This window comes from Podarcis bocagei (genome assembly GCF_964188305.1).
Source record: "Podarcis bocagei genome assembly, chromosome: 3".
In the NCBI taxonomy this organism is placed as follows: Eukaryota; Metazoa; Chordata; class Lepidosauria; order Squamata; family Lacertidae; genus Podarcis; species Podarcis bocagei.
In genome coordinates, this window is record NC_138127.1 from 10,000,511 (window position 1) to 10,015,399 (window position 14,889).

Sequence of the window (14,889 nt, forward strand, 5' to 3'; positions counted from 1 at the left end):
GTGGTTCGAGCTGCCGGCAGGCATGGGCTTCTAAAAGCTTGCCAGGGACTAAGGACGTTGGGGGGGTGGGGTATTCCCAGGAAGTCTCCAAGAAGCGATAGTGCGCGCGAGTGAGAGAGAATTCAAGCGGCTTGCAGGGACTCCCAACCTGCGATCGGCTGGCAAAGGAAACCGGCCGGGGGCTGCGACGGCTGACAGGTGAAAACCGGGCTTCCGTGAAGTTGTGCGAAGCTCCTGGGATTCCCAGGCAGCCCCGAGGCCCACCACCCACCCGTTTCTGTCTATGTTGGACTTGAGGAAATGGTTGGAAAATGGCTCGTGCAGATAGATATTAGATGCTGGTATCTTGTTGTTTAGTCGTTTAGTCGTGTCCGATTCTTTGTGACCCCATGGACCAAAGCACGCCAGGCACTTCTGTCTTCCACTGCCTCCCGCAGTTTGGTCAAACTCATGTTTGTAGCTTCGAGAACACTGTCCAATCATCTCGTTCTCTGTCGTCCCCTTCTCCTTGTGCCCTCCATCTTTCCCAACATCAAGGTCTTTTCCACGGAGTCTTCTCTTCTCATGAGGTGGCCAAAGTATTGGAGTCTCAGCTTCAGGATCTGTCCTTCCAGTGAGCACTCAGGGCTGATTTCCTTAAGAATGGATAGGTTTGATCTTCTTGCAGTCCATGGGACTCTCAAGAGTCTCCTCCAGCACCATAATTCAAAAGCATCAATTCTTCAGCGATCAGCCTTCTTGATGGTCCAGCTCTCACTTCCATACATCACTACTGGGAAAACCATAGCTCTAACACCTGTCAAACTAGCAAAAATGTTTAGGGCGAGTAGTAAAATCTGTTGGAAATGTAAAGAAAAGGATGGTGATTTTTACCACATGTGGTGGGCATGTGATAAAATGAAAGAGTTTTGGGAATTGATCTATAATGAATTTAAAAAAGACGTTTAAATATACTTTCCCCCAAAAAGCCTGAAGAACTATTGCTAGGTTTGATAGGAGAGGATATTAAGAAGACGGACCAAAGATTATTTATGTATGCTACAACAGCTGCCAGAGTTTTGATAGCCCAAAAGTGGAAAACACAAGGAGATACCAACTGTAAAGGAGCGGCAGACAAAGTTGGTCGAGTACGTGGAATTAGCAAAACTGACACATAGGATTCGCAGTCAGGAGGAAACAAAGTACTAACAAGAATGGAGTAAATTTATGGTCTATATAAGTGAGAACTGTAGAAATTTGAAGACGTTGGCAGGACTGAAATAAATCTTATGTCATGGTTTAGTTTTTTATTAAGGAACTGTGAATTAAGGATTGGAATAAGAAAACCTGCGGAAGGAGGGAAGTCAACGGCTCTACGGAGCATAAAGACAGATGTAAAAAGACTTGAAATATTTGTTTGTTGGTGTATTTGAAATGAAAACTTAATAAAAAAGCATATTTTTTTTAAAAAAAGGAAAATGGCTCGTGCAGTTGTTCGAGGGAAAGAACCTGAAAGAGTTCTGGGAAGCCTTGAAGGTGGAAGTTGAGTGCTGAGAAAATGCTGTGAGTTTGTTGTCTTGGATGGAAGTCACATAGAATCAAGTTGGAAGGGACCCTGAGGATCATCTAGTCTAGCTCCCTGCAGTGCGGGAAGGTGCAGACGGTGTCCCGTATGGGGAAGTCTGTCTGTTGTTTCCTCATTTTCCAAATAATGCATCAAATGTTTTCAGGGATTCGTAAAAGTACCTATCAAAGCAGAGTTGGCATTCCAGCCATAGGTGGGAAGCACCTTGGCGTGAACCAGTGGCATAGCGTGGGTTGTCAGCACCCGGGGCAAGGCAAGTAATTTGCGTCCCCTAACCCGTGGATTTTAGCACTCGAGTCTCTTCCGCGCCCCCCTCCCCAGATGTTGCGCTCGGTGCGGCCGGGCCCCCCTGCACCCCCCACGCTATGCCACTGGCGTGAACTGGCCTGCATCACCTGGACATGGCAGCAAACCAGGATTCCATTAATAAAAGTCTGTTTACTAAACTGAGAGGACCGTTCCCAGAGTGCTTTTGTTCTAACTTCTAGACTCATAATATGGAAGTATATAAAGTGTTGTGGTGTGGGAAGACAACCTGTGGACAGCCTGGGAGCGCTCCAGATGTAATGGACTCGGGAGCACAAATTGAAGTAGTTATATATTTGGGAAATGCATTCCTATAATTTGACAAAATTGGAGCATCAGTAATGCATATGGGGGCATTGCAGCATGAAGTGTAACCATTCTTCCCTGGTGGGGGTATTTATTTCCAGGCAGGTATGGGAGAGAAGCAAAACTCAGAGCATCATAGAACTGTGTGTATATGTGAGTGCTTGGCCATTATGGTGTTTTGGTTGTCTGAACCATTGTGATTGCTAAGGATGGCCTACTTAGGGCCACACTATATATTATGTTAAATGTGCAGCATGCAACACCTAATGTCTTTTATTTACTCCTGGTATGCCCTGCAGAGGACCTGAAGGTCCATGAATAACCATAGTTTAGAGGTCCCGGGCCCTAAGCAAATCAGACTATCCTCCACCAGGGCCAGGGTCTTCTCAGTGATGCTTCCGACCTGGTGGAATGCTCTGTCCCATGAGACTAGGGCCCTTCAGGATTTAATCTCCTTCTGCTGGGCCTGTAAGACAGAGCTATTCCGCCTGGCCTTTAATTTGAATTCAGCCTGATCTTTTATTTCCCTTCCCTTCTCTCCCCCTCCCCTTTTATGTAGATTACCCGCTTTGAGACCCCATAGCTAATTCTCCTCGTGGGTCCAAGTAGGACTAATTCAGCCAGCTAGCCCTGGTGATTATCTAATGTTTATTGGATGGATTTCCCCAAAATTGACTTTTGAACTTTGAATTTTATTGTTATTCATGCTTTTATACTGTATTTTATGCTGCTTCTATGTTGTATTACAATTAAGTGTTTAAAATTTGTTGTTAGCCACCCTGAGCCCAGTGTTCTGAACCAGGAAGGGCAGGATATAAATAAAGATTTATTATTATTGTCATTATGATTATTATTCCTTATTTAATTGCAGGTACTGTACAGGTAGCAGACTGTTCTTTGGGATCATAGTATGAGGGGAAGGGAGATCTAACACACACACACACACACACACACACACACACACACACACTACGATCCTGGTGCAAATACACACGTTTGTTTGAAAAAGATATATTTATTTTAAATTTCATGCAGAACACAGCTGCTACAACAACAACAATAATAACAACAACAGCAAAAAACAAAACAAACTCACTTCCATCACAAACAGAGTCCAGCTTATAAACACATACATCTAGAAGGCATTGGGGGAGGTGGGAACATTGGTGCCAGTAGGATCTTTGGTTGTTGTTGAGCATCATAGGTGTTTTTTTTGGGGGGGGGTCATTAAACTCACAGCTGAGGGCACTAAGGTTGAAATTCCTTTCCCCTCATACTGCAGTTCCAGAGAACAAAAGTCATCCTCCCATACCTGTAATTAAATAAGCGAGGGAAGAACCCACACACATAATTGCATGCTGTGCATTTAGAATAATGTGTGGCTTGGATCAGGATCTGCGTTTTAAAGCAAGGCTAGGGAAGTTTCTCCCAATTGTGTGGAGATGAAGCTCAGAAGAAAAATGGGAACGTTACACAATGGGAGATCAAAGATCTCATGGTGACGTTACAAATGGATGAAACTCAATGGTTAATCATAACTGGAGTAGACACAGTGAAATCAATAGACTGGACATGAGTAGGACTTAGGTGGCTATTGCCCATAGCTTTTTGGCGGGGAGGGGAGATACATTTTGGCTACACAGAAGTGTGTGCTTGTGATGGCTGTGTGCAAAAGAAGTTGTTTGTAGAGTAATGTATATATCTGAAATTATTATCCTTTGTAGGCAATGAAAATAAGCCAGTTCTGGTAGATTACAAGGCTAGGTTTCCTGCAGTGTCCAAGTACTTCCATATCAACACATCCCATCACACATGGGGCAGTCCTAACCTATCCTTCATTGTGTCTTTCTGACAGTCACATTCTCTCCCAGGCCACCACTGCGGCAGTCCAGTATCCCACCCCAAGTGAGCTGGGTGGTGCGGAAGACTGACCTGACTATAGGGTCTCCTTTCAATGGTGCACCAGTAAAAGAAAAAAGAAAATGCAGACCTGGCCCCAGATGAACCCCACCCAGGCTTGCCCAAATCCTCTGCCTGCTTTCAGTATCCAGAATTGAAAGGAGATGGGCTGCCTTGACTCCTTAGCAGCTGCCAGCATCTCTGCCACAAATGCTTCTGACCCCAATATAGTATAGCTTCACTGTGCGTAAGGCTCAGAGGTACTTGGGTAAGAAAAAAGATGACTTGTTTTCCTAGCCCGGCTTTTCCTTTAAGCACCATGTAATTTTGTAGAGGGACACGGGTGGCACTGTGGGTTAAACCACAGAGCCTAGGGCTTGCCGATCAGAAGGTTGGTGGTTCGAATCCCCGCGACGGGGTGAGCTCCTGTTGCTCGGTCCCAGCTCCTGCCAACCTATCAGTTCAAAAGCACATCAAAGTGCAAGTAGATAAATAGGTACTTCTCCAACGGGAAGGTAAACGGCGTTTCCGTGCGCTGCTCTGGTTTGCCAGAAGCAGTTTAGTCATTCTGGCCACATGACCTGGAAGCTGTACGCCGGCTCCCTCAGCCAATAAAGCGAGATGAGCACCGCAACCCCAGAGTCGTCTGCAACTGGACCTAATGGTCAGGAGTCCCTTTACCTTTACATAATTTTTGTACAGCACTGTTGATGTTGCTTTCTGCTTGCATATGAATAGGCAGTGGACAAATATTTGAGTGATTCTTACAGGAAGTTCAGTACTAATACTTGTATGTCTCATGTAAAAGCACTTTGGGGGAGGAAACCTTGTCCTGCATAATAGTAAATAAGCTATCCTATCTTGCGTTGCAGCTCCTATAATTTATGTGGTTGCACATCTTGCTCAATAAGTGTAAGAACTTTATTAATGCTGGGAAAACCTTTACTTTGGAGATTAGATGTTGACACAACTTGGTTTTTTTGAGATCTAGAGTTTTTGAGGTCTAGAGTCTTGCATAGCCTGTTGCCCTGTTGATGTGTCCTTCCTTCTTCCTTACAATATTGCTGCTTCTTACCAGGAGCCTCCCCCCCACCCCATTGTAGACTCTGCCTTGTAGAACTTGCATTTCCATCCTTGTAAAAACAAAACCCATGTTGCACAGCTTCCACCGAGCTGTTGGAAAACTTGGCCTCGTTTCCTGCAAGCCTGCGGTTTCGTGTGCGTTGTTCCTTGCCCAAATGGCTCCCTTCCTTTCCCCTTGCAAAATGCTTGTTGCCCTCACCAGGGCACCACTGTTGCTCATACATCGGGTACGTTGTGTGTTGGCGAGGCATTGTTCCCAGGGAAAGGCCTTGAACCTTTGCCTAGGGGAGGCGTTGGCACTATATGCAGGCTTCCTCCTTTCCATTGCCTATGGAGTTGGCGGACTGTGAATAGAACGGCAAGCCTTGTCTCTGTGTCTTGACCTGGCATAAGAGTGGCTTTCTGTGGGTTGCTGCTGCTACTTGGGGTTCAAACTTCTCTGTGTGAGGGGAGCCCTGCAGTTTCTGGCTTTATAAGTTTGGCTGCCTCCTTATCCAACTGGGACCTTGCTTGCGTGTTGCTTGGGTGAATGGTAGGGTGATGTCATTGCAGTGTTCCTGCTGTCAGCTGCGTGCTGATTAGCACATTTGGTGTATGGTTTGTATGGGTTATTAGCATAAGACATAGAAATGATGGTGTAGTTGCCAGGGGTGCAGTAACTTGTGGTGTGACTTGTTTTCACAGCTATTGTTTTGCATTCTAGATTGCTGCTGAGAGTCCATAGGATTGCAACTAAAAGTACATTCAGATGTGGGGAATGCTGCATTAGTTTCCCTGTTTATAATGCTAGTTCCTCTGTTTCCCCAGTTTCTAAGGTCCCTTTTATATACTGCATTACCAGCTGCATTAGGGAACTGCAGCTTTTTCATCGGCACCCCACCATGTCATGCTAAATTTCATCCGCATCACTCCTAGATGTGCTGTGACACAACAGCAGGCATGTCATCCCCGTTGTTGTTGTTGTTGTTGTTTTACTAATGAACAATTCCGTTTCCCCCATGATTCACTCATGAAAACAGAACTTTACTGCTCTAAATTTCATCATGGGAGTGACTTGGGAAGTGCGGGGGGGGGGTGATCAATGAAAACCAAGGGAAAATTACAGCATCAAACTCCTGTGAATTTGTGGGTTAATGGATTTTTACTGGACGCATATAGCACACAAATGAGTGCTAAACTTCCATTAGATTCCACAAGATTTCCAAAAGTGGATTTTTTACCTTGTATGCTATAATGTTATTGTTTTAGATAAATAAATTGTTTAAATTGTTATTAAGGAAATGATTATTTTTCTCTTTCCAACAAAGTACAGCAGAAAACGTTATCAATGCTGTCTTAATCCAGCCTACATTACACTGATGTTGGCCATGATGCAGGCTGTAAGAGTAGCCTTCGGGTGGTTCAATGTAAAAAGTCCAGAATTCCTCAGCAGTTTTTAATTTCCATAGTACAATACTCTGCTGACCTTCCAAAGAAAATGGGCGCGTTCTCTCTCATTTGCCCATCTTGCTTTTAATATGGAGAAGTCTCTGCCCCATTTATTTTTATTTTACAAAATTCCAATTTGAGAAAGGTTGCAGTGGCGTTCATCAGGATATCAGTTCAGAGAATGCAAGCTGACTTGAGTTTCCAATTGAAATGTAATCTTCTCTCCTTTCAACCCTGCGTGTCCCAGGGTAGGTGTAACTATGTGTTCAGAATGGCCAAGTCTGCTTTCATTGTTGGCATTTTGCTCCTTTCCATGCTTGCAAATGCATACCCAGAGTGTATTCATTTCTAGCTCCTCCTGGCAGTGTGCTGAAGAATAATACACCGCTGAAAAGCAGGCTGTGGGGAGTTCCTTGCTTCTCATAAGCTGACATCTGATTCTGAAGCTGCCCTTTGGGGTGTGGGGGTGTTAGCGGAGATAGCTTTTCCATGGCCATTAAAAGCCCATTTATTTCTTTGCCGTCTGATTTGATTAATGCAATGAACATTCGCAAGCTATCAAGTGGTTTGATACTCGGGTCACAACTCTGCACAAGCAGTCGTAAGTGTATGCATTGGTGAAAATGGGTTTCCTTGACTCTGCAAGAGTGCCCATGAAACACAAGCACAACTGATCCCATAAAAACGGTTCTAATAGGGAATCTCCAAATGAAGTAATATTCATTTCCACCTTGTGGTTCCCTGCTGCAGCCTCCAGACATGAGATAGTATGTCAACTTCATAGCGTGTAAGAGGAGTAACTGAAGATCAGTTGTCAACAGGGTGGATAAAAATCAATGATAAAAAAATGGATTTTTAAAAATTTAAATCGGATTTTTTTGATTTAAATTGGATTTTTTAAAATAAAATGCTTTTGGAGGAAAAATCTTTCTAAAGATAGTTTTCCATTTAAGTTACATTATAGCCCAAAGGCTATCAATCAGGAAATAAGGATTTGTTTTAAGTTTTTCATGTGTGCTAAACTCAGTCTGAGTTCTTTAAAAAAAAAAATAATTGTTTAACCACACCAGTTAACAAATATGGATACATATGCTATAATGTTATTGTTTTAGTTAAACAAATTGTTTAAATTGTTATTAAGGAAATGATTATACCAGCAAGAATGAGTCTTTCTGTAAAAAAAAATGATTTAAATTGTTATTTAAATTGTTTTGATTTAAATCAAATCCACCCTGGTTGTCAACAATGATTTTGCATACATTTTATGTAAACGTAGATGTGCCACTTTTTCACCTTGCTATTAGATCGCAAAGGAGTTTGGAAGGTAAACACTGCTTTTCCTGTAACCACCGAAACTAATTTCTTTCAATGTTTCCCCTTTCTAACAACATAAATTGGATCTTCTTTACATTGTTTCTTGTAAGTGTAAAATTGTTATGCTTTGATAGTTGTTGAGAACCAAGACTCTAGTGAATATGCACTGGACAGATTTAGACTCTGATTCTGTTATGTTGCCTCCTACCTTTTTATTAAACATTGGATTTCAGCTGGGATGAACTTCAAGCCGCAAATGATCATACGTTGACATTTAATCAAACCAAAATGACCCACAAAGGCATATCAAATAGGATTTAGCACAAATAGGATTTAGTACTAAGTGCGCAGGAATTTTGCAGGAACATCTCTACTATAATAATAATAATAATAATAATAATAATAATAATAATAATAATAATAATAAATTTATTATTTATCCCCCACCCATCTGGCTGGGTTTCCCCAGCCACTCTGGGCAGCTTCCAACAAAATATTAAAATACAATAACCTGCATTTAGGTTGAAACAAAAACTGAGTTGTAGTGACTTTAAAAAAAAAATCCTGAAGGACACCTGGAACTTTGTGAGCAACACATATGTAGACTCCAATCATGGGATGAGCTAAGTGCTACCATGGTTGGAGGTAGTTGCTCAGTGGCTTTCTATTTCCATACTTCAGGGCTGTTTTTTTTAATAAAATAAAATAAGGTAAAGTCCAGCCGAAATCAATGAAGCACTTTAAATGAGCAGAGCACGAACTATTTATTGAGCACTGTAAAGGTCATCCCTAAATTTTCTCCCTAGCCAGAGCTTCTTGAATAGAGAGTGGAAAGAAGCGAGCAGATGTGGCTTCATTCTTCACTTAGTCTGCAATTTAATGCACTTATGTAATTGCTTCTTGTGAAAATGGAAAAGCAGGGGTCTAATTTTCTCCATATGCGTTCTGCACTTCCTACGATCATGTCATATTGTTTGGGAACAGATTCCAGTGATAGCTTCGGCTGGAGCATCGGGCAGCTGCGCTCCAATTTCACCTCAAAGCGTAACCTCAATTTTTGCCATGCTATCTCCCCACCCCCATTATTAATTTTTATTGGAGTTTGTGACATGGTTGTAGTGCAAGAAGTTCAGGCCTTCTATCTGAAATACCAACTGTAATGGATAAACTTTATTTCTTATTTCTTTTAGTTTTCAGAAAGAAGGTATTGGAGAGGCTTTTTCCTACTCCTGTTCCATCTAGTGTGGTTTCTTCAAGTGCAGAGAGCGGCACTGCTCCCAGAAGTCCAGTTTCGGAGCAAGGAGGTCCTGAGAGTACCACAATTTTGCAGCGACACTCCAGTGTACCAGGTATAATATAGCTTGCAGATCGGGAGAACCTGTGAACTTAACATTGGGAAATCTGTTGGACAACTGTCCAACAGGGAGGTGTTGCACAAAGTGAAATAAAATGATGTGTATTGTACTTAGTTGCATAACAACAACAACAACTTATTATTATTAATTATTATTATTATTATTATTATTATTATTATTATTATTTATTTATTTATTTATTTATTTTTTAAATTTATTTATACCCTGCCCATCTGGTTGGGTTTCCCCAGCCACTCAGGGCAGTTTCCAACAAAATATTAAGAATACTATAAAACATCAAACATTAACAACTTCCCTAAACAGGGCTGCCTTCAGATGTTTTCTAAAGCTCAGGTAGTTGCTTATTTCCTTGACATCTGATGGGAGGGCGTTCCACAGGGCGGGCGCCACTACCGAGAAGACCCTCTGCATCCTTGCAATAAAGAGACGCCGCTACAAAGGCCATTTCTTTTCAGAGGAGTTACAAGGAAAGCGTTAACAGGTACATACACTGTTCAGAAAGATGGAAGCGTATTGGCCTGGGTTAAAGTAACCTGGCATGTTAGCGGAAGCTAGCACAATGGGTTTCCCCCCGCCTCCCACTGCAACCCACCCCCTTCCGAAATCTGCTCCGGAGGGCCAGGAGAACCCCCCAGAACAGTTTGTGGTAGAGAGGAGAGGGAAGAGCCTTTCATCTGGCCAGCTGAAATGTTTGTGCTGTTGGGAAGTATCAGAAGAGAACCAGTGTGGCATAATGGTTGGAGTGTTAGACTAGGACTTGGGAGAGCAGGATTAGAATCCCCACTTGGCCGTGAAGTTCACTGGGTGTCCTTGGACCAGTCACCATCTCTTAGCCTAATCTACCTCATAGGGTTGTTTTGGGGATGAAATGGGTAGGAGGAGAACCACATACACCACCTTGAGATGGAAGATAAAAGGTGGTATATAAAGGTAAAGGGACCCCTGACCATTAGGTCCAGTCGTGGCCGACTCTGGGGTTGTGGCGCTCATCTCGCTTTATTGGTTGAGGGAGCCGGCGTACAGCTTCCAGGTCATGTGGCCAGCATGCCTAAGCCGCTTCTGGCGAACCAGAGCAGCGCACGGAAACGCCGTTTACCTTCCCGCCGGAGCGGTACCTATTTATCTACTTGCACTTTGATGTGCTTTCGAACTGCTAGGTGGGCAGGAGCAGGGACCGAGCAATGGGAGCTAACCCTGTTGCGGGGATTCAAACTGCCGACCTTCTAATCGGCATGTCCTAGGCTCTGTGGTTTAACCCACAGCGCCACCCGCGTCCCTGGTATATAAAGGTAATATAAAAAAATAAAATTGAATTCCCCCCTAAGTCTTAAAAGTTCAACCACAATCTGCCTAATTGCAAAACAAATGTCACCTTTGATGACTTGTCACAGTCTCAAAGTGCTGGTAAAGAGCCACTCAGGAATTGCTCTCTCTAGAATTCAGCTAAGAAAAACTGGCACATGAATTTTGATTTCACATCCAGGTTGGCCATTCTCTGAGCACAGCTGCTTCTTGGAGTATAGGCTACACTCCATGGTATGGCCCATGAACTGCTGGAAGCATTGTGTCAGATTTGTTTGATGTTTCAAGGTTTTCAGGTTGTAACCCTTGGGTGTTAACCATAGTTCAGTGTTCCAGGAATAATCTCACAGATGATCAAACTGATCGTGGACTGTTGTCCCAAAGCTTGGTTTGTTTGCCATGTGCTCTTTCCTTCTGCCTTGTTAGCATCATAAGCATCTTGTTAGTTAGATTAGCCTCAACCAGAGCCAGGGCCTTCTCAACACTGGCTCCGGCCTGGTGGAACACTCTGTCTCATGAGACCAGGGCCCTGCGGGATCTGATTTCTTTCCGCAGGGCCTGTAAGACAGAGTTGTTCCACCTGGCCTTTGACTTAGAATCAGTTTGATTCCCTCCACCTCTTCCTTTTTCCTTTTTCCTCCTGTGAAGAGGCTGCATCCTAATGTTTTAATGTTGTATTTTAATCTTGTTTTTTAAATAGTATTTTAATCAACTTGTTTTTATTATTGGTTGTTAGCTGCCCTGAGCCCGGTCTTGGCTGGGGAGGGCAGGGTATAAATAAAATTTATTGTTGTTGTTGTTGTTGTTATCTGAGGTGGGGTCATACAGACCATGTTTAAGCACGGCTGTTGGGTTCAGACATAATGCCAAAACATAATTTAAAAAGCCACTACTAGTAATCCAACAGCAAATGAAGGGTTCACATCATGGTTGCTGCTGGAAAATAAACCATAGTTGGCCTGCTAGGCTGAGATCAGGCATTACTCCAAACCAGACTCTGGCTAAACACAACATAGCTTAATATTACATGTGAGCTAAGCCAATGTGGTAGTCATTGGTACAACCATTTGAACTCATTAACACAAGCCATTCAAATGTGTATTTTAAATACAGTGATATTTTATATATACATACTTTCTGTTCACTAACCCTTCCCAAGGAGATGAAACCACAGAATTCATGTGCTTACTGAGCATCTCCAATATCTAAGAATGTAGTTTTTAATAAAGAGAGAACATACTTCCTATTCTCTCTAATTGCATTCTTGGTGAACTCTTTATGAAACAGAATACCGTTTAGTGGCTTTTTACTTAACACTTTATTAGAGTTGTACATCAAGTAAACTGAACGTAGACACCCCTGAGTTCAATGGGTTGCACCACATTTAACCCCTTGACTCATCCAGTGCAGAGTTAAATTTCTGATTAACTTAGTTTCAGCTAAATTTTTAGCTTTAATGTGGACTCGTGATCCATGTTAATGTTGCAGTAGCTTAGCATGAATTCTGTTCATATTTCCAAAAGCTCATGGCAGAAGATGCACATTTGGATAGGAGGATGCTGGTCTTGACTGAAAGGGTCCTAGCAACATCCTCTTAGAAGCTTGGGAAAGAGGGTACTTTAAAGCACTTAAAAATAAATAAATAAATAAATAAATAAATAAACCCATGCAAAGCAAGACATGCAACCCCCCAAATTAACAATCTCAGAAAATTAGAATATTGCATCTGCAGAAAACAGCAGCAGGAGACTTTTTCAGGTGGTTCACAATTTAGCGGAACCACCTGCAACATCGGGGCCCAGTACGGGCCACATGTTCTCCTGCAATGATTTTGCAAAGTTTTTTGCAGATAAAATCGCTCAGATTCGGGAAGAAGTAGACTCCACCGTGGGAGCAGGGCCGGGGCGGGAAAGTGCTAGAGTTCTGTCTAGTCAAGTTGAGTGGGATCAATTCCAATCTGTTACCTCCGAGGATGTGGACAGGCTGCTTGGACGAGTGAAACCAACCACCTGTCTCCTGGATCCTTGCCTATCCTGGCTTATAAAAGCTAGCCGGGAAGGACTGGGCGATGGGCTTCGTGGGGTGGTGAATGCTTCCCTCCGTGAGGGAGCCTTCCCAGACCCGCTGAAAGAGGCGGTTATTAAACCGCTTCTTAAAAAACCATCTTTAGATGCGGCCACGATGGCCAACTATCGCCCAGTCTCAAATCTTCCATTCCTGGGCAAGGTGATTGAGCGAGCAGTTGCCGAACAACTCCAGGCACGCCTGGAAGAAGCGGACCATTTGGATCCCTTCCAGTCGGGATTCAGGCCTCATCATGGGACTGAAACTGCCTTGGTCGCACTGGTTGATGATCTCCGGCGGGCTTGGGACAAAGGTGAGAGCTGTTTCCTAGTTCTGCTGGATCTCTCAGCGGCGTTCGATACCATTGACCATAACATCCTTCTGGACCGTCTTGAGGGGCTGGGAGCTGGGGGCACTGTTATACAGTGGTTCCACTCCTTCCTCCTGGGCCGTGTTCAGAAAGTGGTGGTGGGGGATGAGTGTTCAGACCCCTGGGCTCTCACTTGTGGGGTGCCTCAGGGTTCTGTCCTCTCCCCCATGCTTTTCAACATCTACATGCGGCCGCTGGGAGAGATCATCAGGAGGTTTGGGCTGGGTGTTCATCAGTATGCGGATGATACCCAGCTCTACCTCTCTTTTAAATCAGAACCAGTGAAGGTGGTGAAGGTCCTGTGTGAGTGTCTGGAGGCGGTTGGAGGATGGATGGCGGCTAACAGATTGAGGTTGAATCCTGACAAGACAGAAGTACTGTTTTTGGGGGACAGGAGGCGGGCAGGTGTGGAGGATTCCCTGGTCCTGAATGGGGTAACTGTGCCCCTGAAGGACCAGGTGCGCAGCCTGGGAGTCATTTTGGACTCACAGCTGTCCATGGAGGCACAGGTCAAATCTGTGTCCAGGGCAGCTGTTTACCAGCTCCATCTGGTACGTAGGCTGAGACCCTATCTGCCTGCGGACTGTCTCGCCAGAGTGGTGCATGCTCTGGTTATCTCCCGCTTGGACTACTGCAATGCACTCTACGTGGGGCTACCTTTGAAGGTGACTCGGAAACTACAACTAATCCAGAATGCGGCAGCTAGACCGGTGACTGGGAGCGGCCGCCGAGACCATATAACACCGGTCTTGAAAAACCTGCATTGGCTCCCAGTACGTTTCCGAGCACAATTCAAAGTGTTGGTGCTGACCTTTAAAGCCCTAAACGGCCTCGGTCCAGTATACCTGAAGGAGCGTCTCCATCCCCATCATTCTGCCCGGACGCTGAGGTCCAGCGCCGAGGGCCTTCTGGCGGTTCCCTCATTGCGAGAAGCAAAGCTACAGGGAACCAGGCAGAGGGCCTTCTCGGTAGTGGCGCCCGCCCTGTGGAACGCCCTTCCAGCAGATGTCAAAGCGATAAACAACTACCTGACATTCAGGAGACATCTTAAGGCAGCCCTGTTCAGGGAAGTTTTTAACGTGTGATCTTTTATTGTATTTTTGGTTTTTATGGAAGCCGCCCAGAGTGGCTGGGGAGGCACAGCCAGATGGGCGGGGTATAAATAATAAATTATTATTATTATTATTATTATTATTATTATTATTATTATTATTATTATTAATGAAATCAGCAAAACAAGGACTGCAAATAGATTCTCTATGGGGTTCAGGTCAGGCGAGTTTGCCGGCCAACCAGTCAGCATCCCCATAAAGCTCATCTGCGGAAGGAAATATGAAGTGCTCCAAAATCTCCTGGTAGACGGCTGCGTTGACCCTGGACTTAATGAAGCACAGTGGACCAACACCAGCTGATGACATGGCTCCCCAAATCTCTTTTCTGATGAGAGCAGCTTTTGCATCCCATTTGGAAACCAAGGACCCAGAGTCTGGAGGAAGAATGGGGAAGCACACAGTACCTGATGCTTGAAGTCCAGTGTGAAGTTTCCACAGTCTGTGTTGATTTGGGTAGCCATGTCATCAGCTGCTGTTGGTCCACTGTGCTTTATGGGGATGCTGACTTCATTTTCCAGCAGGACTTTGGCACCTGCCCACACTGCCAAAAGTACCAAAACCTAGTTCAATGTCCATGGGATTACCGTATTTTTCACCCCATAGGGTGCACTTTTTCCCCTCCAAAAATGAAGGGGAAATGTATGTGCATCCTATGGGGCAAATGCAGGCATTCGCTGAAGCCTGGAGAGCGAGAGGGGTCGGTGCGCACCAACCCCTCTCGCTCTCCAGGCTTCGCGCAGATCTCTGCAAGCCGTGGGAGCCCGC

General features: G+C 44.2%; 1 protein-coding gene across 1 annotated transcript in view; it reads left to right on the forward strand.

Annotated features, from left to right (window-relative positions):
• ERICH1 (glutamate rich 1) overlaps window positions 1-14,889 on the forward strand; it is a 53,754-nt gene that overhangs the window by 331 nt on the left and 38,534 nt on the right. Inside the window, exon 2 of the mRNA XM_081189207.1 lies at window positions 9,091-9,249. Coding sequence (XP_081045333.1) covers window positions 9,091-9,249 — 159 coding nt within the window. The remainder of the gene's footprint in view (window positions 1-9,090; window positions 9,250-14,889) is intronic.